Raw genomic sequence first — 27,292 nt, forward strand, 5'->3', positions numbered from 1 at the left:
GAGAAGGGAGGGAGAACACAGACCGAACACCGCCGTTAGTTAACGTGTGAAACCGTCCGCCGGTGTCGGACCATCCTCCGCCGCCCAGCAGCTCCGTCATGTCGGCCGGTCTGAGGATAAAAACGTCGGGGACTCTCCTTCAATCCCGTTCCTAAATTGTGCGGTCAGGAATCTGTACTGAGACTGGAGGATGACGCTCATCTAGGCGGAGCGCCCCCTTTTTCTTGAATCGTGCTCTCCAGTCATCAAGGCCGTTGCTGCAGTGAATTCCTCTGGATGGGATGTCATCCGCAGTCAGGAGGAGCTCCTGAGCCCGACAGACCCTCCAGCTGCAGCGCATAGACCGCTCACGATGGGGGATGTGGATGATGACAGAGGCACCAGACGGACCTTCATCGTCCCTGCCATCAAGAGCTTCGACCACTACGACTTCACCAGGGCCAAGATATCCTGCAGCCTGACGTGGCTGGTGGCCAAGGCGTTCGGCTCGGGTAGGTGTTGCCTCCGAATCCTCCTCAATCTCTGGATTAGATCAGAGGGAAATATTGTAAGATCAGAGTGGAGTGAGGTAAACTTACCCACGTTGAGTTGGGCTGCACAGCAACATGGAACAGAAAGTTACCCATCTAGAGTGGTTGCCAATGTCCCCACACTGTAATTAGAAAGAGAAACTTGACTCCAGAATATTTGGAACTGTAAAGATGTCCACAATCACACAGAACAACACAAATACAAAGTTATATATCATCAATTTCACTGGTTTTTAGTGAATTTGTGCTTATATGCTGAATTTTATATAAGCGACATGTCAGGACAACGAAAGATTGGGATAGATGAAGATCCTCAACAACACCTGATTGGACTGTTCCACAGGTCAAGAGGTTAGGTGAGAGCAACTCAACTTTTAGGCAGTTGGAGTTCAAACCACTCTATAGGTCGAGTGTTTTTACTCTACAGTCTCTAACTGGAGTTCAAAGGTCAACCTCCTGACCTTGCGGCTCATGTCTCAATGATTCGACCTGTTGTGCCGCAAATACTTACTACTTGCCTCTGCGGAAACTCATGATGTAGCCTGATCAGTCTGAGCCGCTACATGGCTGATTGTCACACATAAGGAACTGAATGCTTTATAAGTCCTTTGTCAGTTAATTGGTCCGTCATCGGCGTCTAAGAATGTTTTCTGAAGTGAAGTGTGCAAACACTCAGCGTGTAAACATTCCAGCACAGAATGAGAGAACACAATCTAAGAAAAGTGCTGACATGCACATCTAACATCCAATCAAATGGTTGCTCCATCTGTCTGTCCGTCTGCTTGTAAGAGGTCATAAGAAGGTTTTTTTCAAACAATTGTCAGTTTAAGCTCCACATTTGTTCAATCCTCTGTCACATAAGACAAAGGAAAAACACATCCTCATATTTCTGCAGCTAAAAACAGGGAATATTTGGCATGTTTCTCCATAAAATATCATTATTCATAGGAATCTGAGCTCTGGTCTCTTTTCTCAATGTGGTCTGAGAGCTGCTCCGGCAGCCTAACCTCACCAAGACTCCTTTCAACCCGTTCTCTCCCGAGACCTCAGCTTCTGATGAAAGTTTTATCTGCAGCACCCGGATCAAACCTGGAATCGGACAGATGGTTCTCTCCCATTAATTCAACAGAGTGGGGGGGGGGGGCACGAAGTACAAGTTAGAGACGAGCAGCATGTGAGGAAGACACTTATAGATCAACAAGACCCGTGGCTGCTGCTGTTTTTTTTATTTTTTTTATCATCCCTCCGGTGACACGGTTTTAGCTGGAGAACTGTGGCCCGATTCATAAGCAGTCCTCTGAGCCCTGCTTGGCCTAGTTCAGATGAGCAACGACGCTCAGATGGAACAACTTTCTCACCAGTTAGAAGTTTGTGCCGACACTTCAGGGAGGACCGATCACGTGAAACGTTGAAGTAGAATTATCACTTTTGACTGTGAGGGGCAGGAAGACTGTGAATCTGGTTCATGTGTTCCTCTACAGGGTTAGGCTAACCTAATCACTTTGCTGGCTCCCAGTTCAATACACAATCGCCTTCAAAGTGCCATTAGAGGTCTATAAAGCTCTAAGTGGGTTGGTTCCTCAGTCCATCTCTGACCTGCTGACTTTTTAGAAACCAATCAGGTCCCTCAGGCCATCCGATGGAGGTCCGCTGGCTAAACCTAGAATTAGATCTTAAGGCTGTTGAGAGATTATAAAATTAAGGGACTTAATTTTTAGTGAAGTGCCTTAAGTAAGGCATACTTACTTAAGGCAAGGATGCTCTGTCTTAATTAAGGTAGAGCATCCTTTCTCGTCCAGGGGCAATCCAAGACTGGGGGGCCAACAGTAGAAAACCATCACCCAACTCACCCAATATATCAGTGATGAATGTGTTGTTTCATGCACTGCTTCTCAAGCTGTCCAGATGTAGTTACATCCATCATTTCTTCTTTGGAGAAAGTAAAACCAAAGAGTTTGTAGATACATTTCATCTTGGAGACCCTGATGGTGATGCTGGTGTTGACGGAGCCCATCAGTGGTTCCTCTGAGCCCTCGTCTAGTCTAGACTTTGTTTCTCTTCTTCTCTTCAGGGAGATTGTTGTTGATCTACAAACCAAAGGAAACCCAAAGGGTAGGTGGGACAAAATTAGATACCCAATAATAAATAGATGCAGAAAGAGGATTGGTTGTTAGTGGTTTGATCCTAGTCTCTCCAGTCCGTGAGTCATTGGGCAAGACATGAAGACTAAAATGAAACAACATGTCAGCATTCAAAAATGCATCTTGCGCGTTAGTTTAATGTTTTTGTTCATATAGTTGGTGCATTTACATTAAACAGGAGTGTGTGATGAGGTTTTGCTTACATGTCGCCAGTTGTACAGAATCCACCCATAGGACTATTAAACTGCAGATTGTTCTGTACTTACAAATATTTACAATCTGGAACTGTACATATAGATAATCCCACTATTATTAACCCACATTTCCCTTCAGTTAAGTTTTTATAGCTTGTATTTTAGTAACTTTTTTGTTGTTGTTGTAGTAAAGTAAAGACATTTTAGCTCTTTTCAGCTTATTGTTTTGGTTTCCTGACCCTCAGCTTTACAGTTTCTTCAGATTCTCAGTCATTTTCGTCCACAAAATGCGGAAATGTAGACAGCAGGATGACTCCAACAAGAGCAGCTAGTAAAGATGGACTGTGCTGTCCGTGATATTGTGCATGTCAAGTTCTGATCCTGGAGGTCTCATGGGGAGCAGTCTTGTCCATGCCTGGACTTCCTGTGGCAGCTACTTCCTGTCAGTTTCCTCTTTGATAGCTAACACAAAGGAGAGGGTTTTAGTTGACGGGGCAGATTTTCATCGACTCCAGAAAAATTTGCTGTCTGTGCTATTGTAGCCTCCTGATCTTTGATAAGTGACTTTATTAACATCGAAGCTTTGAAAGTCAACAACACTTTTCAAGTGTAAATTAAAAGTATCTGAGGGGAAATCTTTTTGTCTTTGTTAGGAAACTCGTCGTCTCAGAGGCCAAATTGCTGACGTACTTCGCCATCAGCGTCAAGCATTAGATTGATTTAATAGTTGTGACTAGACACAGGAGGGTTTGTTATTCAGAACATGCTTATGTGGTTGAGCATCTGCCTGTTGCTTTAAATACCTCTTTTCATCACCCGTTACGGAGGATGAGGGGGGTTTCATTTACCACAGCCAGTGGAAAACTGCTGAGGTTTCATCACACGCTTAATGGGTTTTGCCTGCGCCTGAAGTTTAAAGTTTGATTTTATTATCCTCCTCTGCTGCTGGTACAGGGTTGTAACTTGGGATTGAAGAACAGGCGGCTGAAAGCTGTACCTTTAAGATAAAATCCTTTGTTTCATCCATATGACTCAGACAGGAAATGACCCCACACGCTAGTAATACACACTCAAACTGGAGTAGAATAAAATACACACTCCTACAGGTGGGAACGAATGAAGTCACACATGTAGGACAGCGATGTAATACATATATCACTGAATGATAGATCGATGAGTTACAACAACAGAGTGGTGGAGACAGGAAGGCAGAAGACGAGTGAAGGGCTCTTATAATGCCGCCGTGTGCGCAGCTGTTTTCATCAGATGACATTTACTGCTTTGTAAACAGACGGCGTAGATTCATGCACAGGTTCACATGGGGAAAGACGGTCTGGATAAGTGTTTGATTACCTCCAGTCAATTAATAAATCAATTTGATTTGGACCTGTGAGCAAGATTCATGGTGTGACATCTGGATTTTAAACAGGGTGTCCTCACTCCCCGTGTTTAGCATCTCTGCTTTGTGGTTTTGCTGTCATGGAAGTATTTGTCTTTGCTTCTAAAAGCCACCTTAATGATCTCTGAATTTCATGGCAGTAATTAAACAGCAGAGAAATATTTACAGATTAAAACTTCCTAGATCAATAACAGTAAATAAGCAACCCCGTCTTTATGCTGCAGCATGTTACACAAGGAGTGATGATAATAACATTGGTCTCTATGTGCTGGTGGTTTTTAGATGAGTGCTCAGGAATCTTCTGCAAAGTGCAAAGCTGAAAACATATTGAACAAAAATGTATTGAAAATCCTTCCACACATCAGTGGGCTACTTTTGGTGTTACTATGGCAATTATACTGAACATGTGCATATTTCTTACAATTTATTGAGGATTTTTATGTGGAGAGATATTTAATGTGGAGAAATATTCAGTTATTCACTAGTTTGATTTCACCAGTTTCATGGTGGCAACTCAGCAGTACAAATTTTGTGTTTATAGTGATAAAAATATTCACTGTCTTTCTTCTTAGTGTAGGGTCACCAAATTCAGAAATTTTTTTTTATTAGCTGTAAAAGTTATTCAACTGCAAGTGAAAATGTGCTCGTTTTTTCTTTAACCATGATGCTCAGGTGGTTTTGTGGCATTCTCCATCTTTTCTGGGTTGTGCAAGAAGCTTTCATCTCGATATTGCCATGTAGTGACTGTGAAACCATAGCAACAACAATAAAAGCAGCAGAATATAGAAAGAGTAATAGTGTAGATTTTTTATTGCTTCCATAGCTTCCCTACTGACAGTTGGTGTTTTAGAACCCTTTTCAACCGTCTGTTCTCTCTCTCTGTGCTCAGATGCTGTCCCAGAGGAGCTGGCCGAGCCCCTGTACCGGGACCAGTACAACCAGGAACACCTGAAGCCCCCGGTGGTCTGCCTGCTCCAGTCTGCAGAGCTCTACTGCCGGGCAGGGAGCCTGATCCTTCGCAGCGATGCCGTCAAACCTTTGCTGGGACACAACGCCGTCATCCAGGCCCTGGCTCAGAAAGGCCTGTATGTCACCGACCAAGACCGACTGGTCACCGAGAGAGACCTCACCAGCACGCCCATACAAATGGTGAGTGGAGGCTGTGAACAGATTGTTTCTGGAGAGGAAGAGTTCTTCTTTTTTATGATGAAAAATCAGTCAAGCCTGACCACACAGGATATTTAGGGAATGGTCCCCCTCAAAAAAGATGAATAGCCATCTTTGAAATAGAGGAAATATGTCTGAAAATGAATCCAGTCCAAAAGAACATGTTTTATTGGTGTTTTTTAGTCCAACAGACATTCAGTTGGTGATCAACAGGATTGTCACACAAGCTTATTTTGTTTCTCAGTTCACCATTAATAAATCATTTATCTCAGTTTGTTGAATCGGTTTGTTTGCTCCCTTTTGAGAGGACCGTCACACATACTGCTAACACACACATGGATGGAGACCGGGTGCTTTTGCTGACGCCAAAAGGTGTCTGCATTGCAGTGCATGCTCCATCCCTCCCTCCCTCCCTCCCTCCGCGACTCTCGTTCTGTCTCACCCTCTGTCCTACGGTTTCTTTATTCGTCTTTCATGCTCTGCCTCCATCTCTCAATCCCTGTCATGGACATCTTTTTGCATCTTCGCTTCTGTCTAGTAGGAGCCGGAGAGCAATGGTAGATAAATGGAGTCTGTAGCCCGGCGGCACCGTGACCTTCATCAGCGTAACACACATCTGGGGAATTAGTTAACCTGCCCATTCATAATGATGCTCTGTGCCCTTCTGAAGTTAATTAATTGGTTCAGACAAGCAGTGTGTGCGTGTGCGTGTGTGTGTGTGTGTGTGTGTGTGTGTGTGTGTGTGTGTGTGTGTGTGTGTGTGTGTGTGTGTGTGTGTCTGTGTGTGTGTGTGTGTGTGTGTGTGTGTGTGTGTGGACTCAGCAGGTTAATTTCAATCATGCTACGTTTTAGGTTAGGGTGTATCTGCAGAGAAAATGATGACCTCATGGTTTTCCAAAGTCTGTGCAGCAGAGGAATAACTCGTGAGGGATGAGCAGGTGGAGCAAGGCTGGATCTGTCTGGATGGATAGAGAAAAAGGGAGGGGGGGGTAAGGAGGGAGGGAAGGTGGAGAGGGTTGTAGTCAAAAGCTACCATATGGATGTCATGGAGAAAGAAGCAGGAACGTAGAGCAAGAGAGGAAAGGGTGAGCATGGAAAACTGGGAGAGGACAAATGGAAACCAGAGACATGAGGAAGTTATGGAACATTTGGGAAGAGGGGAGAGGAAAGGGGTGCAGGATTATGTCTTTGGCAGAGAAAGAAGTGGAAAAGGTCCGACATTTATCGGGAGTGAGGGGAGGTTTGAGTGTGTGTAGAGGAGGAGGAGGCGGGAAGCTGTGAATTTGCACTATTGCTGCACAGAAGGTGGTGGTGGTGTGGGGGTTGTCTGAATCAAACCCTGTCTCGTGCACAAACCAGAGTCGTTGTACAACCCCCCCCCCCCACACACACACCTTTCACTCGTAGCTCTTGCACATGCTAACACGACGCTGTTAGCATGTGCAGATGGGCGTGTCCCTTGGTGCAAAAGATTTGTGCTGAATGTTGTCAGATTTTCTGGATGCGCCAATTTGTATGATGGGTTGTAAACCCTAAGGCCAGACATGCACGTGTGAAGATGCACACTAAAAACACTAGTGCCGCGCGCACACACACACACACACACACACACACACACACACACACACACACACACACCCTTGTGACTTCTATTACCTGTTCACTCAGATTTACAATTCTTATTAACACACACTCGTGCGGCCACACACACCAGTGAGGATGACTGCTGCTATAAAATGTGCATGAGTGCGCTGCAGCTCTTTATGACCAGTCTGTGGCGTTTCCACAGCCATATAAGGTCTGTCACCGGTGAGGGCGTTAAACTTGTCTGTGCACGCACACACAGACACACACACACATACACACACACACACACACACACACACACACACACACACACACACACACACACACACACACACACACACACACACACACACACACACACACACACACACACACACACAATCCTGAAGGTCTTTGTCAAGAGATATTGGACAGGACATGCTTAATTCCATGTTGTAGTGTCAACAGTACTGGATGTGAGAACAGTCTAGATATGGAAGCTTTTTCTGTCAGTCATGTGCACACACACACACACACACACACAACCCGCTGCATTTATCCGAGCTTGGGACCGGCCTACTGTTGACACTTTCTTGTGGCTTCATAGGGCTGCATTCCATTCTCTACCCAACCAATCACATTAAAAGACTCAAAGTCTTCAGGGTCATTTAACTATCAAGATGTTTAGCTTAGAACAGGAACCTGACCTTCACTTGTTGAACAAGCAAATGAGGCAATAATGCAGCTAAATAAAATAGCTTGTCTGGTTTGGTTTGTTATTAATGCACACCTTATGAAAATCACAATTTTCACGTCTTTACTCGTTATTTTTCATGCAGTTTTGGGTAATAAACATGAATTTCTTTGCATGCAGTAGTTCAGATTGTCACTGGTGGTACATAGCAGCAGTTGGAGAAACAACATCAGATACCGTTGGTCCAGCTGTTAACCAGAGGAGAATGCATGAAATGTCAAATATCTGACAATATCCTGAAGTTGCAAGACTCCAAAAACAGTTACCAGACTATTCCACAGACAGTTCAGTATCAGACCCATGCATCAACAGCTTTGTCCTTGTGGTATAAACAGTCAGCAAACAGTTTGCATACTCAGATGAGTCACTAGCTGGAGGTGCTGGTTGGGTTTTTCTTATTAATGAATCAAATCTGATTAAATGATAAAGAATCAGCAGGTAAATTTGTTGATGTCAGGTGACGGCTGAGTGTCTGTGCTATGATTCCTATGTTTTTCTAAGAGCCATGTTTTGTGTTTAGGCCAGCAGTAGAACATGCGGTGATGACGTAGCGGTAGCAGGTTCTCTGGGTAGGCTGTTGGTTCCTTTGGGAACAGTTTGGTCATGCTGGCTATTACATAAGGCTCTGCGGTTATGAATAGAGGCCTGTGCCTGACAGTAGGAGCTCCCACAAGGCCTGAATGCATGTTTGTGCCTGCTTCTGCATTAGGGAGCGCGTGACCTTGTTTGTTCAGTTAGGTTGAACTCGCACATTGACGCTGGGGTAAGCAGTGAGTAAGTTGCATGACGTGTGTGAACACTGATGTTTTTGAGTGGACCTGTGGTGTGACAGGAAAGGGAAGGGCAGGTCTGGCCGGTCTGGTACGAGACTAGAAAGGTCAGGAGAATGTCAGGCTTTGTATAGGTGTCAATGGCTGGTAAACCAGGGATTAGGCCAAAGGAGTGACAAGGAGACAGAAAGTTTGGTCAGGAAAAAGTCCCAGCAACTTCCTGTTATCCTCAAAACTTCATTGGTTGGAGTCAGCATGTTCTCAGGTACCTTACCATATCTGGAGATTAATGAATAGATTCTGAGTTCTTGATGGATGTAATTTGAATCACCCTGCTGCACCTGATCAAAAGCGTTTAAGCCACTTTCTGGACTACGGTAATCCCTCGCTTGTTCACGCTTCAAGATCCACAGCTTCACTACATTTTAGATTTTTAGTAGGTAGTCACATGATACAGTACATGCATGCTATTGGCTGACAGCGTGTATTAAAGAAATTATTAAAAGCGCTTTAAACTATCAAAAAGGGTGTGGGAAAAGGTAATACAGATATAAGGTGGTCTAATGTCATGGAGAGGGTTCATGAACGTTTAAATGACCCTAAATAATAAAATAAATAGTAGCTATGTCACGGAATTTAGTTTTATTGCGGGAGGTCCTGGAATGCATTAACCGTGAGTAACAAGGGATTACTGATTGCTCCCATCTCACTTCATTTTGCTTCACAGTAGCTGGTTCTGTTTGCTGGGTGAAAGTGAAATGTCATTTAAAATTTTGCAGTCTGACTTTTGAGGGAACGAATGAACGAGTAAAAGCCAGTCTTTCCAATCCTGCCTTGTATCTCCACAGAATTCGCACCTGGCGCTCATTGATACGCTGATGATGGCGTACACCGTGGAGATGGTGAGCGTGGAAAGGGTGATGTTCTGCATCAACAGATGCTCCTCTGCCGAACCCCCGTACAGCGATGGACACATCCAGGACCTTCCCTACGACACTGAGGATGCAATCATCACCTGGATCAACAAGGTAACCACACATCGTCACTGAGCCTCTAATAATAGACCCCACCCACATCCATTGAATGTCCAGGCAGATGTAAACCTGCTCAGATGCATGGTTGTTTTTGGTTGATGCAGCCCCTCAGGTGGAAATATTACATCGCTGTTTGTGCAGCTTTTAATCAGAAGAGCTGTAATTGTTTGAAGTGATGCTTTTCTTTGAGAGGAAATGTTCCAGTCGACTGTGGAGAAAAGTTTTCTTCTGATGTTCGAGGTCTTTTGTCCTCTCTTTAAAGTCTCTCCTTTCTCCAGCACAGACTCACCATTCAGTCTCCCGTGTGGTGAAATTTGACCTTCATATCTCTCTCTCTCTCTCTCTCTCTCTCTCTCTCTCTCTCTCTCTCTCTCTCTCTCTCTCTCTCTCTCGCACGCGCACGCACGCACGCACGCACGCACGCACACACACACACACACACACACACACACACACACACCCACACACTGACTCTCTCTCTAACTCTCTTTGTCTTCCTCTCTCTCTCCAGGTAAATGAACACCTGAGGAACATCCTCATCCGAGAAAGAAAGCTGAGGGAAGCTTCGATCCAGGAGGGAAATGCAGTCGCTCAGAAAGTAAAAACACAAACACACACACAACTTTTCAACCTAGAGTATTAAACCAAGATAGTTTCAAGTTTATTCATTCTTATATAGCCCAGATTCACAAACAATGTCTCAAAGGGGTTTACAATCTGCACATGGACGTATAAGGAACAACTCCCCCCAAAACCCTTTCAACAGGGGAAAAAATGGATGGGAGAAACCTCAGGAAGACTGCAGAGGAGGAACCCCTCTTCCAGGAGTGGACAGACAAAGCAATAGATACCGCATGTACAGATTAACAACACAATAATAATAACAATGACAATAACAATAATAAATGTATGACAAAGGCACGCTGATCCATCCAGTACAGTGAGTCACCACCAGCCGATGAAGCACACAGAGGTCACCAATTGCCGAGGATCCACCACTCTGAGGACAGACCAAACAGTGCCTAAGTCATTGTTCTCAAAACAATGACAGTGTAAGATTGCCCTGCCAAAACCCAAAAACCACAGCAGAACCAAATGAGACGAAACCAGACTCCCCTACTGGATGGTGAAACAGAACCATTGTACAGCTTTTGATTGCGCCAGCCACGGAAGCAGACAGAAGTAGCCGATTGCCGATGATCCACCACACAAAGGCCTGAGAGAGAGAACAGGAGAAGGAGGGAGAGAGATAGAGAGAACAGGGGCAATAGTGGTGCTAGTTTAATTCTACTATCTCATGGTGCAACGACTTCCATGAGTTCTGTTGCTACTGGGAACAGTAGAGGGTCTATATTGGGGAGATAAATAAGCTGTGGTCTGTCAGTAAATAGATACATCCTTTACAGAATTTATTTGAAATTTCTCATATGACTTTTAAAGTTGTGCATCTCATACTTAGGTTCTTTATTTTAGTTATTTCTACATGATATGTGACCACATATCCAGCAGTGTAACTCGTCGACACTGAACCATGCAAAACCAGAGGAACAGATAAGGTCAGTCTCAAACCAGCTGCAGAGAAAGGCTAGCGAGAGTCACAACACTGCTGACAGAAGAGACAAAGAAAGATGTGGGCTGGAGGGTGAGAGGATAAAGCGTGACAGAAAAATGAGGAGAAAAGGGGGGATTGGGAAAAATGACACCAGGGAACTTTGTCAGCTGTAGAAAAAGAGCCTGTGACAGATAGACAATGTTCTATTGCTGCAGTCATGTAAGGTCCAAATGACACAACGAGTTAGTTCAGTGGGGCAAACTGGGGCAGTCAGTTACCACCCTCTTTACTTACTTGGGCATTAAGCTTTAGTACGAAGCCTTATCAGGTCGCAACCTTCGCCGCGGGTTTGTGTTTGTGATGCCGCCAAGGTGACAGTTAAAAGATGGAAAAATGAATATTGTTGCTCTGTGGCAAAATGGGAATTGTTGCAACTTCCTACAGTACATTTCTAACTCAGAGATAAACAGGCATTAAAATATAAAAAATAATTGTTACTGTCACAGAATTAAAGATACCATCAGCTAACTAGTGTGTTAACTTATCTGGAGTCAGCCATACTACCAATACTGTTAACTTGGTCAGAGGGAAGCTCTGAGCTAAATGTGACAACAAGCTCAGATGGGGATCTGAAGCATGGCGGTAAACCATTTTGAGAAAGCTACAATATTTTGCATTAGCGCCAAAGTGCAAGTACAGCTAAGGTGAGAATTTGATTAGTATTGGATGGTGAAAAGTTTGAGGGTTACCAAACGTCACAGGAATCATCTGGAGGGGTTCATGAATCTCAGTACAAAACCGATCCATCAGACCGTGTCGACCAAGAACCATGCAATCAGAAACATGAAGGGATCAGTAAACAGTCAGCTGGTTTCCTCCTGTGTGTTTCATCACACACCTCCTTTTCAACAGAAGTCTGTTCAGTGTATTTTAAGACACACTTGAGAAGAGAATTTAACACATGCACACACACATAAGTCTCTGCAAACACACTCTCTAATGGATGAACGCAAGACACTCCTCCGTAAATCTAATCCATTCTGCAACCGTGTGAAAAATATTTGACTCCGGTCTTATGACTGATGAGGTTTTGGGGTTTTTTTGTCTTCTTGTGTGTTTTTGTTTGTGTTCGCGCGTGAAGAAGTTAGACATGAATCAATTATTAATTGGATGCATAAAGAAAATAGAAGACGAAATTATCGCATGTTCTGATCGACATATTTAAGGGGTTCCCTTCAATGCAACATAGAGAAGAAAAACATTGACCCTTCCCTACTTGGCTTTATTTTTTGCGTGGACAGAACAGTGCCAGTTAGCCGCTAACTGCTAGCGGATGTTTTACTACACTTACTTTATCAGCGATACAACAACCCTTCATTAAACCTCTGAAAGTTTTATACAGAACGGTGCCCTCAATGAAGGAGTGACAGTGGTTCCATGAACAGGCTGTTTTCTGTAGGATGACTTTGACTTTAGCTGTGATAGCATCGTAGCTCTACAGATTGCAATCACCTATTCACTGTCAGTCCACTTATCTGCCGGAATCGTGTTTCAGAGAATTAATCCATCAAGGCTTTAATCATCATGTGAGCAACAGTCACATAGAGCAGTCACCGATAATGAAATGCTTGACTCATTTTAAAACCCCTAATGAAATTATTTAAGGGCAATATGTTTACTAGAAAGTCTAAAGAATCAGTTATTGTGATGGTCATTGGGCTCTGATTCATGCAGCATCTGCACAAAATATCCACATGTAGTGTTGATGATGTCTTTGTGCTGTTGCCATGGTTTCAGGCTCGCTACAGGAAAGAGCTTTCCCTACAGAGAAGCGCTCCATCGCTCCCCCTGGTGGAGAACTTGCTGAAGGACAACACAGACGGCTGTGCTCTGACCGTCCTGCTGCACTTCTACTGCTCACAGGTCATCAGGCTGGAAGGTGAGACTACACTTACCTGATCTCACTGACCACACCCACTATTAAATGTAATTCTTCCAAAAAAAAAAAAAAGTAGGCCAAAATCATTTCAGTTATACATGGGTAGAAATAGGAATATATGTTATATAATGAGAAAACCATTGTGACCGTCCCAGGACCCATCCTTAAAGTTTTCTGGAAATCCATTCATTAGTTTTTTGCATAATCATTCTGACAAACCACCAACCAAATAAATGTACGCAGGTGAAAACACAACCTCTTTTCAAGTAGCAAGGAATGCTTACAGGGTGGGAAATGTGTTATAGTTTCAAACAGGATGGTCTTAAATTATAACTCTAAAAAAGACAAGAGATCCTGTATGGACTTCCTGTGGTTCCATGTAAAATATAAATGCTGTTTAATGTTGTCAGTAATATGAGACTAGAGTGTTTTCAGGGTGGACATAATGACTGAGTAAGACACAAAGAGAAAGAATGACTTGTTTCGTCTCATTTCTAAAAAGTCTTTTGGCTGGGCTGTGATTGGTTATGAGGAGCGTGTCGCAGAGAACCGTTAGAGGAGCTGCTGTTTCAAAGATAAACAGCTCTGACGCTCATGGGATTGAATGTAGTTCGCAGAGAGCTCACACACATGTGGGCCAGATGTTAGACTTTCTGGGCCAGATGTTAGACTCCATGACGTTATGTTTGTTTGTTTGGTCTGATCTCATCAAATATGTACACGTACATGGGACATCCCGACACCAGCGTCATGACTTTCAAATCCTGACGATTCAGTTTAAAGGAATCAAAGATGGAGAAATCGTGTCAAGGTTTTTTGGTGGTTAAAATTCTGGCTCATACACTGAAGGAGAGGTGAGTAATTGTCCTCACAAATGTTCTTTTTTTAAACGTAAACTATTTCTTATCTTTTCCTCGCCTTCCTGCTTGGCCTTTGCTATTGCGCCTCCCCTCGTGTGCGAACCCCTCCCCTGGCGGAGCAGATATCTGCCTCAAGGAGACCATGTCTTTGGCTGATAGTCTGTACAACCTCCAGCTGGTGCAGGAGTTCTGCAGGAACAATCTAAACCACTGCTGCCACTTCAGCCTGGAGGACATGCTCTATGCACACGCATCCATAAAGGTAGGGAGGCGTTTAAATGCATGTTGGATGGATGGATGGATGGATGGATGGATGGATGGATGGTGCTGTTTTTTCATGGATTGAATCGACTTAACCGTGAAGGAGAAAGTGTTTCAGTGATGAATAAAGTCTGTGCTGGGAATTCCAAAGAAGGCTAGGGTTGAGTCATGTGATGAAAACTTTCCTAGTGAATGTGTGTGAGGAAGCCAGTGTGTGTGCTTTTCCAGAGCAGACACTGCAGGCCTAATATCCCTCCGTCTCTCCCAGACAAGACAGATTTTCCTCCAAGGAGTCCTCACCCTATTTCTGCCTGCCGCTCTTGTTTTCCCCTCCGTCCACATCCCTTCTGAATTGAGCAGATAACAAACAGACACGGCACAGCCGTAGATTCACTTGGTCACGATGGCAGATTTTAGATTATCTTCGTGTCGTGCAGACATTAGAGGCAGCAGAGACTGTGTGGGTAGAATTGTGTGCGTGGGTAGGAACATTTGGATTCAAGTCACAGTCCGGGTTGACCGGGTCTTTCCATTCTCCACAGCCACACAACAGATGTTTTTCACACTCACTTTTGTCGTCCTCCCTCTGTCACTTCATTGTTTATAGAGACTGTGTGTTGACTGTATTGTTCTGCAGTTGGACAAGAACGCAAAAGAAAGGAGGAGAGAGAGAGAAATGGTCATGAGGAGCAGTTAGAGAGACTGGAACACAGCCAGTTGACCACAGACCCGCTGGCCAATGAATGTTAACTAGTGTGTGTCCGTGTGCTTTAGCGTGACGTTTGCTAAGACTGACTGAGTTCGGACGGATGGACGGAAAGACAGACAGACAGACAAAAAGAAGAGTTCAGCAGGAGCCCACATGGTGGTCAAGACTCTTCCCTCTTACATTGTCAGACACATCATTGTCCCAATTAGATCATGAACACCCTGGTTCCACCACACTGTAGCACAACACAAGCTAACTCCTTCCCCCATTCATCCCCGACATCTTCGCCTCCACCCCCTCATCCTGAATGATTCATTGTGGGGCACAAAGGAGGACCTCAGCTTCTCTGTGGAGGAGCTGTGCGACAGCAGTCTACCAGTGAAGGAGCTCCTCTGCTGGGAGAAGGTGGTGTGTAGGGGGTGGCTGGTGTTCCTCATGATAGCCCTGACTTTGGACATGGTCCTACTTTTCAGAACTGTCTCCACAAAGTCCAGGCTCTGTCCGGCCACTGAACCCGTTCTAGGGATCAGTCTGTTAAGGCGTTCCACATCACTTTCCTGGTACCACCAACCCAACACTCAATGGTGTATGACGGCACACTGGTTACTATGGACCGGTACAGGGGTCGGCAACCTTAAAGGTTCAAAGAGCCAAATTGAACCAAAAAAACTAAAATCAAACCTGTCGGGAGCCGCAAAAAATTATACACTTTATATGAAGGCAACACAAGCTCTAAGTGTCTATATTAGCTACATTAGCCTACTATCAAATTGATTAACTAGTCATAGTTAATGCATAATGAGATTCATTATTTTTCATGCATGCATTATTTTCCATGTTTACATACCTGCACAACAGCCTGTCTGTTCACTAGCGATCACATCGCATGACTCCTCACGTTTAATTGATAATGAAGGAGTTGAATTAATGTCCTAGATTTGCTGATTGGTGATGTTGCGTCTTCTTTCCTTCACTGTCTTTGCAGAGAGAAGCAGGTCTAACTTTCTGTATTGTTTTGTTTTCATTATTTTAATGAGTCCTTCGTGTAATCACCACCTATGGGAGATATATAATCGGGGGGACTGTGTGTGTGTTGGAACCACCTTATCCACAGTGGTAACTCCGGTCAGAGAGTAACTCCGGTCACCACACAGGGAACAGCTGATTTCTGGCATTTAATCAGTAACTTGCAGCATGACAGACCATAATTTCATGAACAACTCTTTTGCAGTTCACCGGCGCTTCTCTGGTCCCAATTTCACCCCCTACCAGAAAAACCTGCCCCGCAGACAGACCATACATACATAATATTACACATAATAAGGCTGAACAAACCCAAACAGGAACACACTTTTCTGGATTAATGATAAATAACTACAGTATTCACGTCGCTATTATTAACAGTCAATTAGCAGCCGGCATGGCTGGAGCGATTCACGTGACCAGACCAGACCAGTCTCACTAGCGCAGCTAGCACGATTAGGGAGGCTAACATGATTAGCGCAACTTTCAATTCCCGTCTAATCTGTATGAACTCATACTATGCTGAATGGCCGCAGCGCTGCTTCCTTTATTAAATAGAATGTGGAATTCTTGTGACTCTCTCTCCCAACCTGACGCAGTCCAACAGTCCTCCACGACAGAGTGGTAGAGCCGCGGCTGACGGCAAGGAGTAGACCCGGGTAGACCTGCCCTCAGGTGGCTAGAGATACTGGGAGTCTCACCCGATTGGTCAGGATTCATGTCACATCACTCACCACCCGCCCACTGTGCTGCCAACCAATCACCACTGCTTTCTAAAGCCAGGGCAACAACTGCCTAGGACCACACAGTGCATCTGAGCTGTACTAAAAGGAGCCTGACTAAATTTTTAAACAACACGATAACTATGGTAATGTAGTAAAGCGTAGGAAAATTACAACAATAAGTTTTGTTTTTTTAAAGATTTTTAGCTATAAGTAGAATATCTATTTTTTTCTGTTAAGTATTATTTTTTTATTTTGTGATTAATGTCCAGGGAGCCACAAGGGAGGCACTAAAGAGCCGCATGCGGCTCCGGAGCCGCAGGTTGCAGACCCCTGGACTGGTAGAACATGCAAGAGCAGATGCTGAGTAGATGCTGAAGGAGGCCAGTCTCCTTAGGAAGCACATCCTATTCTGCCCATTCCTGTAGATACAGTCCATGTTGGACGGCCAGTCCAGTCTGCTGTCTAACTGCTGTAGCTGGTTCTTGTACTGTGTGTGTCCTCACACACAGCAGAGGACAGCTATAGCCTGCTCAAGCATGTTCATGATTTTTTACAATTTCTCTATTTTATGCAGTATTTGTATTGAAACAAAAACAGACACAACACCTGCATGCGTCAACTGTGACTGAAATTTGAGTTGCCGTTTGCCTGTCAGACAGCGCGATGGGAAATTTTCATTTTCTGTCAACCATTCCTGTTTATAGAAAACAAAGTCTCAAAGTCTCACCCAGCTAGGAGGTATCCAGACATTTAATCTGGTGTGTCTGTGTATTAAACAAAAGTTTACTAGCCTCCAGAGACTCTCTGTCTCTAACTTGAAAGCATTTCGCTTTAATATTCGCCTCAGCCTTACTGCTCTGTGCATCGTGACATGTTTAAACTCAACCCAGAAACTTCCTATATGGAGTATGGCATGTGAGATTAGAGCACTCAGACAATGAAACCTATCCTGTTCTTCACACACATGCACACACATTTCTCATGTTGTTACTTAGCAACAGCTGGCTGCCCATGACCTCACTGATCTGTCAAACAGGTGAATAATACTGTGAATCATCTAGAGTCCTGACTGCAAAGGGACAGATGTGCTTATTACAGTAATGCCAAGTACATTACAACCACAAGATAAGTTTAATCCGTAACATGACTTAGCTCGTAGGTCAAACAACATTTCCCCATTTAAATTGGTTTAATCCATTCCAGGCTTGTAGAAGAGCCCAAAACGCCCTATACTATGAACCAATAAACATGATTATTTTGCAGAGGACCAATGCAATTAAATACAAGTCACGTAAACAGTAATTAAGTATGAAAAGTCATGAGAACACACAAGCGACATCTTTATTCCATGAAAGAGAATGAGATCCAGTCTCAGATGATGTATCCATCTGCCAACATGTGGGACAGAACAAGATACGGTGTCAGCTGACGTTTTATCCGTCCAACAACGTGGGAAAGAATGAGATGCGGTCTTAGCTGATGTATCCATCCGCCAAATGTGGGAAAGAATGAGATCCGGTCCCAGTTGATTTTGTATCCATCCACCAACTAGAGGTGGTGTCCCGAAGCATGGCTCGTATCTCGGATTTTGCTCGTGTGTCGAACAGAAATATTGACAGAGAGGTGGCCTGTATGTCAAAAAAATTGTATGTCGAGCAGCTCATATCTCTATGTACTACTGTACAGGAATTAATGTGTGTGTGTGTGTGTGTGTGTGTGTGTGTGTGTGTGTGTGTGTGTGTGTGTGTGTGTGTGTGTGTGTGTGTCTGTGTGTCTGTGTGTCTGTGTGTGTGTGTGTGGTCTTACAGAGTAATTACCTGGTGTTTATGGCTGAGCTTTTCTGGTGGTTTGAAGTGGTAAAACCTTCATTTGTGCAGCCCAGAGTCTTCGATCCAAACGGTACGATGACCTCATACTAACACCAGAAATACCAGAACTGTATTGTTGGACATGCTCAATAAATATATAAAGGTCGCAGGTGAATATTGAACATTTATTGCATGTTTCCTTCCACAGTATCATCCAGTAGAAAAATGGCTCCTGTGTCCAGTCCAGTCAAACAAGGATATGCAGACAGACCTGAGAGCCCAGAGAGCGTCCCTGCAGAGGGTTAGTATCTGCTCTGTCTTTCATACAGGTGTACCTCGGCTTACGTCGTTACGTTGTTCTCAATTATATGTTGCTTTAAAAAAAAATTTAAAAAATGGAAAAATAAAACTTGATTTATAAATAATTCTAATTCCTGTGTTTGTTTCATAACCTTTTTAACAGGGATTTTAGTTTATCATTCTTTCATAAATGAAGCGTCTGTGATGTATGGTAAATGTCACCAAATTGTATTAATACATTTTTGTTTGTTTCTTTACTGTAATGTATTAAAAAATAACATTTCTTTGTTTCTAAGCTTAAAATAGATTTACATTAACCATATATTATTGAAAATGCATTCCTAAATAAAGTACAGTGCAGAACTGGAAATGGTTATTTTTGGTTTAGCCTAGTTCATTCGACTTGCGTTGTTTTTCGACTTATGCTGTATCTCCTGGAACCAACTAGAAACGTATAATGAGTAATACCTGTATTTCTCAATATTCTCCTATTATGAATTTCTGTTTTGGTGCTTGAAGTATAGACATGATTGTTAAAGTTAGGTATCAACCTGAGTACAGATCTGTGAAAGAATGTGTGGATGTTTGATTTAAAACCAGACGCCCTCTAGTGGTTAATTTGCAGGCATGCAGCAGCTCTTGTGCTCATTTGAGCCCCTTATAATAAATGTATGTAGGATAACTCTAATGCAGAATAAAAGAACAGGAGGACAGGAGTTACTGACTAGTGACATTAAGAAGGTAACTCAGTCTTGCCTGTGTCTTCAGAAGGACAAATAAAGAGGTCCAACTCCATGTCTTATGTGGATGGCAGCGCTGGGACATGGCCCAAAGAAAAGCGGTTGGTACCTAAACCCTACTGTTGTCCTACTAGAGAAGATGGATTTTGCTGACCCCAAAACGTTTGCTTGTTTATTAACTATATCTTTACCTAATTTCCTTAGTTTGTCCTCTCAGGGAATCTCCTTTGAGATCCCTCTGGATGGAGACCCTATTGTGCCTCCCTGTGAAGCTCCCTCCTTCTCAGGAATAACTCGCTCCGCCAGCAGCAACGACCTCGGGTTCAAAGTTCACTTTGCTCCTCGAGGGGACGTCAAGTGCCCTCCCTCCCTCCTGCCTGTCAGTGTAAACGGACAGAGCAGACACATACGGGAGGATGAGGACTTTACATCCCACAGACCCCTGGGGAGGAGCAACACGTTCTCCGTTAAGAACCAAAGCAGGTGATGTCCAGAGACGCCTCGTGGTATAACCTTTAAACACTAGACTCCTTGAGCTTTTTAATGACTCTTTAAATATACTGTCACTAGGTACTCCAATGGATTCCTCACAGATGGCAACCACAGCCCGAACAATCACCATGGCAACCAGAGTGGCCCCATCAGCCCGTCAACTCCTCCGAGCATTGAGGAGGCCCTAAAGATTATCCACGACACTGAAAGGCCCCACGCTAGCCTGGGCTTGGGGGGTGGAGACAGTGGGTTTTTTCTTCATGGAGCGGAGCCTCCAGACCCCCCAGGGGCCCAGGGCCAAGGAGATGACCCAGCTTCAGCTAAGGCTCGGCCTAATGACCTCGACCCAAACTCTGTGTCCACTGACGAATTTGACACCGGTATCCATGTGAGGACAGAGGACATCCAGAGCTTGGATGAGGACTCGTCCTCTCTGAGAGACTATTCAGATATGGACCCAGATTGCGAGGCTATGACCCGATCCTGCCCTCTGTCTGACCGGCAGACGAGGGAACGAAGTAGAGATGATGGACCTAACGGGGCTGGTAATGCAAACCAGGATGGTGAGTGGGGAGATGGCGGTGAAAGGAGTAGCCCCTGTCCCAGCTCAGCACCCACAATCCCCAGGTCCCACACAGCCAGCCCCGCCTCGTCCTCTGCGGGATCTGGGGGGGGTGTGGTCCGGATGACAAGCTTTGCAGAGCAGAAATTCAGGAAGTTGGAGGGAAGGAGCAGTGGAGGAACCACACCAGACAGTTCAGATCTAAATGTTCCTTATACACACCTGACAAAAAACGTCTCTTCTCAGGCTGGTTTTCTTTTATATCCCTCCTTCCTCCATATGATTTGAACTTATTCTAGAAAAACAATTTGGAGTCAATGTGAATGATCTTTGTGTTTCTAGATCTCCACACCTCCTCTGCCAATCACACCTCGTTCTCCAGTCACACCTTCCCTCCGAGACCCCTCTAGCTTGATAGCCTCAGAGATGATTCAGCTGAGGATGAAGCTGGAGGAGAAACGGAGAGCCATTGAAGCCCAGAAGAAGAAGGTAAACAGATATTAAAACAACAAACATTATCTATTATATCGGGTTCCTCTTTACACTATGTCGTTCTTTTCACACATCAGGTGGAAGCGGCTTTCACCCGTCATCGTCAGAAGATGGGCAGGACTGCCTTTCTGAATGTAGTGAGAAGAAAAGGAGTCACCGGTCCCATCAGCCCCATGTCAGGAGCAGGAGAAACACCATCTCCAGAACCACTCACGCTCTCCAAGGAAACAAACCAGGGCAGCATGGAGCGGACAGAGAGGTGCAAACCAGATGGAGCAGCGCCCAAATCCCCTTGTGAGGATGGTGGAGGCAAGTAAAGGCAGTTCGACCACAAGACCAGCAGGATGATGCCAGGAGGAGGAGGATGATTTCTTTAACATGTGTTTTATGCAATACTTAGGAATTGTGTGTGATGTTTTTCATGTGGTGATACAGGTGTGACCCCAGGAGAGATCAACTTAGCAGACTATACCCGCTCCATCGAGAGACTGAACACGTCGTTGGGCTTCCTGCAGACGGAGATGCAGCGTTTGTCCCAGCAACAGGAGAAGATCATGGCCATGAGGGAGCAGCAGCAACAAGCTTGGGTCATTCCTCCTCCTGCCCCGTCTCCACACAGGTATCATTAGGATATATGAAAAAAAGCATCATCCTACCATCATCCCTGAAAACACTCACACTGCCTCATGTCACTGTTCCGATACAGGCAGCTCCGTGAGTTGCGTAGCAGCAGCGTAACAGGTCGGGGATCGGGTCGAGGATCGGTTGGATCTTTATCCCCCATCCTGTCTTCTTCCGGCTCCTCCCGTGCTCCCAAACATTCTCCTTCCGGCATCAAGCGGCGGCCAGCCTCTTTCCATGCCAGGACCCCTCGGACGCCGAGGCCAACTGATCTAAAAGTGACGCCTTTCAGTCGAATGCTCAACACCCCCACCTCGGTGGATAGTCTACCCAGACTAAGGCGGTTCACCTCAAGCCAAACCCAGCTCAGCTCGTTTGACTACTTGGGCCATGATGACGGCTTAGTGGCGAGCAAGATTCAAGTGGCGAAGGACAACACAGAAAACCCAAAAGAAGACACGGTGGTGAAGGAGAGTGCTGGCACTCCTCAACCTTCTAAACAGACAGCCATTGAGAAAGGAAAAGAGAAAGAGGAGGAAAGAAAACAGGCAGAGCAGACTCTGTTGATGGGCAACACAAAGCAAGTGAGGTCATCAGAGGTGTTGTGCCAACCGGTGGCTGAGATCCAAGGGCCCAAAGCCAGCTGGGTAAAGACGGACTCCCCAGACAGAAGAGACCTGGTGGAGGTGCCTCTGTCTAGGCTGAAGCCTCTAGCAGCGCCACTTGATGGTCATGTGATAACCAGGGAGGGGGAGATGGAGGGAGAGACAGCAGGAGACACTTGTGGGGAGGATCAAAAGATGTGCTGTGGATTCTTCTTCAAGGTGAACCTGAGTTACAGAAGTTTTAATACAATAATGTGTCACATAAGACATTTTACTGTCTTGGTCTATATAAACATTAGTGGTTGATTGGTGGAATGGGTGGGTGGGAGGGTGGGTGGTTTGTTGCTTGGTTGATTGCCTGGTTTCAAGGTTGACTGCAGAATGGTGAAACAACAGAACCCATTTAATTTTGATACGTGAGTTTTAACCCTCTTTCTTTAACGTTGTCAGAGTGTTTCTCAACATTTACCACATTTGCTCAAAACTAATCTACAAAAGTCATCGTGTTGGCTGGGATTTGGTATCATTTGGACTAAAGGGTTGTGATTCTAATCCTTATCCTGCATTTCATTTCCAGTTATTAGCTATTCTCGATTCTGTTTTTTTAGTTTTTTTAGGGTCAGGTTCTAAAAAGGCTACATGTTTATTTCACACAAGAAACTGTGTTTAAAAACCTTTTATAAAAGCCCATCTGTATAAAGAAGGTATTGTTCATTTCAAGTATCTCGTTCACATCATCAGATCATTACTGCTGCTGACTACGAGTGAAATAAAGATAGACTCGGGATATTTTTACATAACCTGACGTTGCTTTGTGTTTCCCACCCAATAAACATCAGGATGATGTGAAAGGGGAAGAGGACATGGCAGTAAAGAAAGCTGCTCTGCTGGAGAAAAGGTTGAGGAGAGAGAAGGAGGCGCAGGAGCGGAAGCAGCAGCAGGACCAGGACCAGGAGCAGAAGAAGGAAGCTGCACGGTCTGTGCAGCTATTTCTACCTGTCTATTATCAAGTTCTAGCAACATACAACAGCTAGTTACGTTTGTCTGCAGGGATACAATAAATCTTGACGTGGATCTCATCCTCCAGGTTGAAAGCTGAGGAGGAGCAGCAGAAAAAGGATGAAGACAAGGCACGGAGGGAATACATCAGGAACGAGTATTTGAGGAAGAAGCAGCTGAAGCTGATGGTGGACATGGATGAGGTCATCAAGCCCCGATCTGGAAGCCTCAAGAAGAAACCACGGCCCAAGTCCATCCACAGGGACGTGTTAGAGTCGTGCACCCCCCCTGTGAGAGCCACAGGTGAGCAATGTACAAATTTCACGCCCACTGCGTGGTCTCCACGGATCCCTGCTGACCCTGTCCTGTTTGGTGCATTGCAGGGGTGCGTCCTCGAGGCTTTTCTGTATCAAGTGCTTCTTTGGCGTCCCTTAATCTGGCCGACCACGACAAAGACCATCCAAACAGCAGGAAGAGCAACATGTAAGACCTGGCCTCTGGTTGGAGTCTGACTGTTTTGACACATCACAAATGTGATTTGAAGAATGACGTGTGGGGACGTACTGGGATCCTCAGTACCTATAAGAGTACTTCATAGTGAGGCTACAGTTTTCATCACATAGTATTTTGTGACTGAAACAGTTTAAAGTGTGCTGTGTTCTAAAATATAGAAAATATATTGTTTATGTCTTATAATAATGAGGAAAGTGAGCTGCAGCTTTCTGAGTGATTCTTCTTTTTAATCCAAGTTCTTTTAGTTGATATAAAACCACAAAGTCCACAACTTTTTTCAAATACTGCCATCCACTTGTGGAGTTTAGTCTCTTTTATATAACACGGTGTATTGAGATCATGAAGGTTTGTTCTTGCGCTCCTCTTCTTGATTCTTCTTTATGCCTCTCTTCCTGCTTTTTATTTTGTCTGCAATACCTCAGGGCCAATAAAGTAGCTTCTGCCCATGTCCCGTTCTTTCTGAGCTCTCCTAAAGAAAGAAAGGGAAGGTTTGTAATGATCCCGTAACACCACACATGAGCCTCCATGTAAACTTCATCTTGCATTCATTCGATTTTCTTCTGACAGTCAGCAGGGAAATGCAGAAAAACATATTCCACTGCCTCATTTTATTCCATCCATGTCGCTGAGATCTTTCTGCTTCAGTTCTCGTTCTTTTGTATCGTTGTGCTCTTCGCTCTCTTCTCTGTGTTGGCTCTTCTGAATTTCACCACCATCTTGGCCGTTTGCCGCCCAACTGCTCGAGCTCATCTCTCATCGTGGCTGTAATGACAGCAGAGAGGCGCTGCTTTGCTCGGCTGAACAAGCCTCTGCGTCCTGCAACGCCCAGCTTCATCAGACTGATGTGATGCGAGACAACAGGCAGCGCTTGCATCTGATCTTATTGTAGTACATCTGTGTGCCTGTCCATTTAAACCACAATGCTTTAACGTTACATTTTGTGTGTGGGTTTTCATTCATCGGTTTTAATGTGATCATCTCCAGGCCCGACTCTGCAGAAGGTTTTTCCTCATGTCCCTCGACTGGTAGTCGAAACGGAGACAAGGATTGGGAAAATGATTCCACCACCTCATCCACTCCCTCCAACACTGAGTACACAGGTACAACACATATCTGCACCCTTCTAATAAAGCATTATATCCTTCTTCTTTTTTTGCAGTCTCATGCATGTGTTTACTCTACACAGGACCAAAACTATACAAGGAGCCGAGTGCCAAGTCCAACAAGCACATCATCCAGAATGCCCTGGCTCACTGCTGCCTCGCTGGAAAAGTCAATGAAGGGCAGAAGAACAAGATACTTGATGTATGTTTAGCCATATGCTTTTATATTCCCACATTAAATTACATTCAGCACTAAATATTACATTTTCTCTGTGCAGGAAATGGAGAAATCCGAAGCCAATAGCTTCCTGGTTTTGTTCCGTGACTCTGGATGCCAGTTCAGGTCTGTGTACACGTACTGCCCAGAGACAGACGACATCACCAGACTGGCTGGCATCGGTCCAAAGAACATCACCACCAAAATGATCGAGGGCTTGTACAAGTACAACTCAGACAGGAAGCAGTTCAGCCAGATCCCAGCCAAAACCATGTCTGCAAGTGTGGACGCCATCACCATCGCCAGTCATCTGTGGCAAACGAAGAAGCAGGGGACGCCCAAAAAAGTACAGCCAAAGTGATGCCAGATGGCGACACACATCGGGACAGTTCAGAAGAATTTTACTGTATCATTAAAAGGACACTTTTTCCCACTGTAAGAACTCACAACTGGAATGTAGAACACACAAAGGCCTCACAGACGGTGTTGTTACACTTTGGACTGCTTTAATGGGGTACAAGTGTGCACTTGTCAGCATGTGTATCAATGTTCTCATGTGCCAAAAAAAACAAGAGGTGAACCGATGCCTTACCTCGTTGCACCACTGAAGCCGTGAATGTCTTGCCTCTGAAAGAGGCTATTTGGTCTCTATAAGTTGATCATGTGTGGCCTTATGCTTGTTTTGTGTCAAATGGAGCCGCTGTGAGTGTTTGGTGTCATTTTGTCATCGCCTGTTGAAAAAAAAGTCTGTTGTGATGCAGGAGAATTTGTTGTACTCACAGATCTGGAGATTGATTGTTCCACTCACCCTTAAATCCAGGGTTGTTTAAAGGATGGCCTGTCTGATCTGTGATCAGTTCAAGGCAGCAGTTTTTTTCAGAGTTTAGCAGCCTAAAGGCATTTTATTTGTTTTACATATGACTGATAGACTCATGCATGTCGAGTGAAGTGCCAAGAATTGTGAGGAAAATATCCAAAATTTGTTTAAATCAATCTGCTTGACTTGTAGAAAGTTTCTTCTTCCAATGAAGTCTCTACAAGTCCAGTGCATTGATTTAAACACCTTTGGATGTGATGATGATGACATATCTGTGCAAATGGAGTACCACCCGACAATTCTAGGACTCAGCTGCAATAGAATTTTAATTTATTTCATTTGATAATACTTTGAACATCTTTTGAAAGGCTTCTTATATTTTATTCAGAGACAAACTGTATGTGCATTTAATTTGTATATGATGGCACATGGCAGATCCATCTGTGTTGTAGCTTTTCTAACTTCGAGTGTGCGTATCAGTATGTTGTCGTTTTGGGGCCTTTCATTGTGTTACTAATGCAAAAAGTGTGATCAGTAAAAAAAACTATCATCAGTAGTAGGATAAATGGAAATCTCACATCAGTTTGTGCAATTTAAGTCATTTTAAATAGTCATATTGATCGTGTTGGAATTAAACATTCCATGTTAACATGCACATTGTCTTAACTGTTACATCTTGAATTCCCACAATGTAAATAAATGAATTAATCAGAGATCAAACTACAAGATCCCGCCCAGACTGGTTTCCACACCAGGACTGTCATGTGTGTTATCTTATGTTGACTTTTTCCATGTGTTCTGTTTGCTATGTGTTGACACTGTACAGATATATTTTGGCATACAGAACTATTTTTTGTAATGACATCCAACTGTTGGAGATGTGCACTAATGAAGGAGTGCAGATGAAGGAAGCAAAGTGCAGCCGATGAGTCGAGGTTTGTCAAGCATAGATGAGGTTTTATTGTGGTGTGGTATGGAAGCCATTAAGTATAATGAGACACTCATGTTATACGAAATTCATTTTATGTTCAATTTATTAAATGCGTTCAACTGTTTGTTGTTGTTGTTTTTTTTTCTATTCCCTTGAGTTTATTAAAATGCCAGCCATCAACACTACTTCAGGTCACATCCTGGTCTTGATTGTGTGAAAATAACATCGTCCTGAATGAACAAACAGGAGGTAAATATAATTGCTGCTGCCATACAGGCTGAAACCAATACCATCGATAGACATCTAGTGATCTTACCGTACACTGTTTTAAATAAGGGAACTTATTTATGGGAATTTGGTCATTTTTCAACTTCAAATGTCCAAACAATAGTTTTCTACAGGTGCTGCGATCATTTTATCCCTCAGGTATTTAATACAGGAGAATATAACTCACTGCCTGTCCTCCAT

At 44.1% G+C, this 27,292-nt stretch overlaps 1 protein-coding gene across 3 annotated transcripts; it reads left to right on the top strand.

The window, feature by feature from the left end:
• On the top strand, window positions 1-26,948 carry camsap2b (calmodulin regulated spectrin-associated protein family, member 2b). 3 transcript variants are annotated; one of them, XM_068340649.1, is made up of 22 exons: window positions 1-491; window positions 5,154-5,413; window positions 9,370-9,549; window positions 10,067-10,153; window positions 12,905-13,046; window positions 14,029-14,168; window positions 18,433-18,523; window positions 18,641-18,733; window positions 19,501-19,573; window positions 19,677-19,955; window positions 20,043-20,772; window positions 20,869-21,015; window positions 21,096-21,327; window positions 21,454-21,637; window positions 21,725-22,463; window positions 23,084-23,220; window positions 23,332-23,546; window positions 23,627-23,726; window positions 24,179-24,244; window positions 24,741-24,856; window positions 24,943-25,061; window positions 25,138-26,948. In XM_068340649.1, exons 1-22 carry the CDS (start codon window positions 353-355, stop codon window positions 25,435-25,437), a joined length of 4,569 nt encoding a protein of 1,522 aa, XP_068196750.1. In that variant the 5' UTR covers window positions 1-352; the 3' UTR covers window positions 25,438-26,948. The 3 variants fall into 3 exon arrangements, with proteins under 3 accessions (XP_068196750.1, XP_068196751.1, XP_068196753.1); XM_068340650.1 differs by lacking the exon at window positions 24,179-24,244 and having other exon boundaries at window positions 2-491; XM_068340652.1 differs by lacking the exons at window positions 1-491; window positions 5,154-5,413; window positions 9,370-9,549; window positions 10,067-10,153; window positions 12,905-13,046 and adding an exon at window positions 13,504-13,900.
• The last annotated feature ends 344 nt before the right edge of the window (window positions 26,949-27,292 follow it).

This window comes from Antennarius striatus, chromosome 18, assembly GCF_040054535.1.
Source record: "Antennarius striatus isolate MH-2024 chromosome 18, ASM4005453v1, whole genome shotgun sequence".
In the NCBI taxonomy this organism is placed as follows: Eukaryota; Metazoa; Chordata; class Actinopteri; order Lophiiformes; family Antennariidae; genus Antennarius; species Antennarius striatus.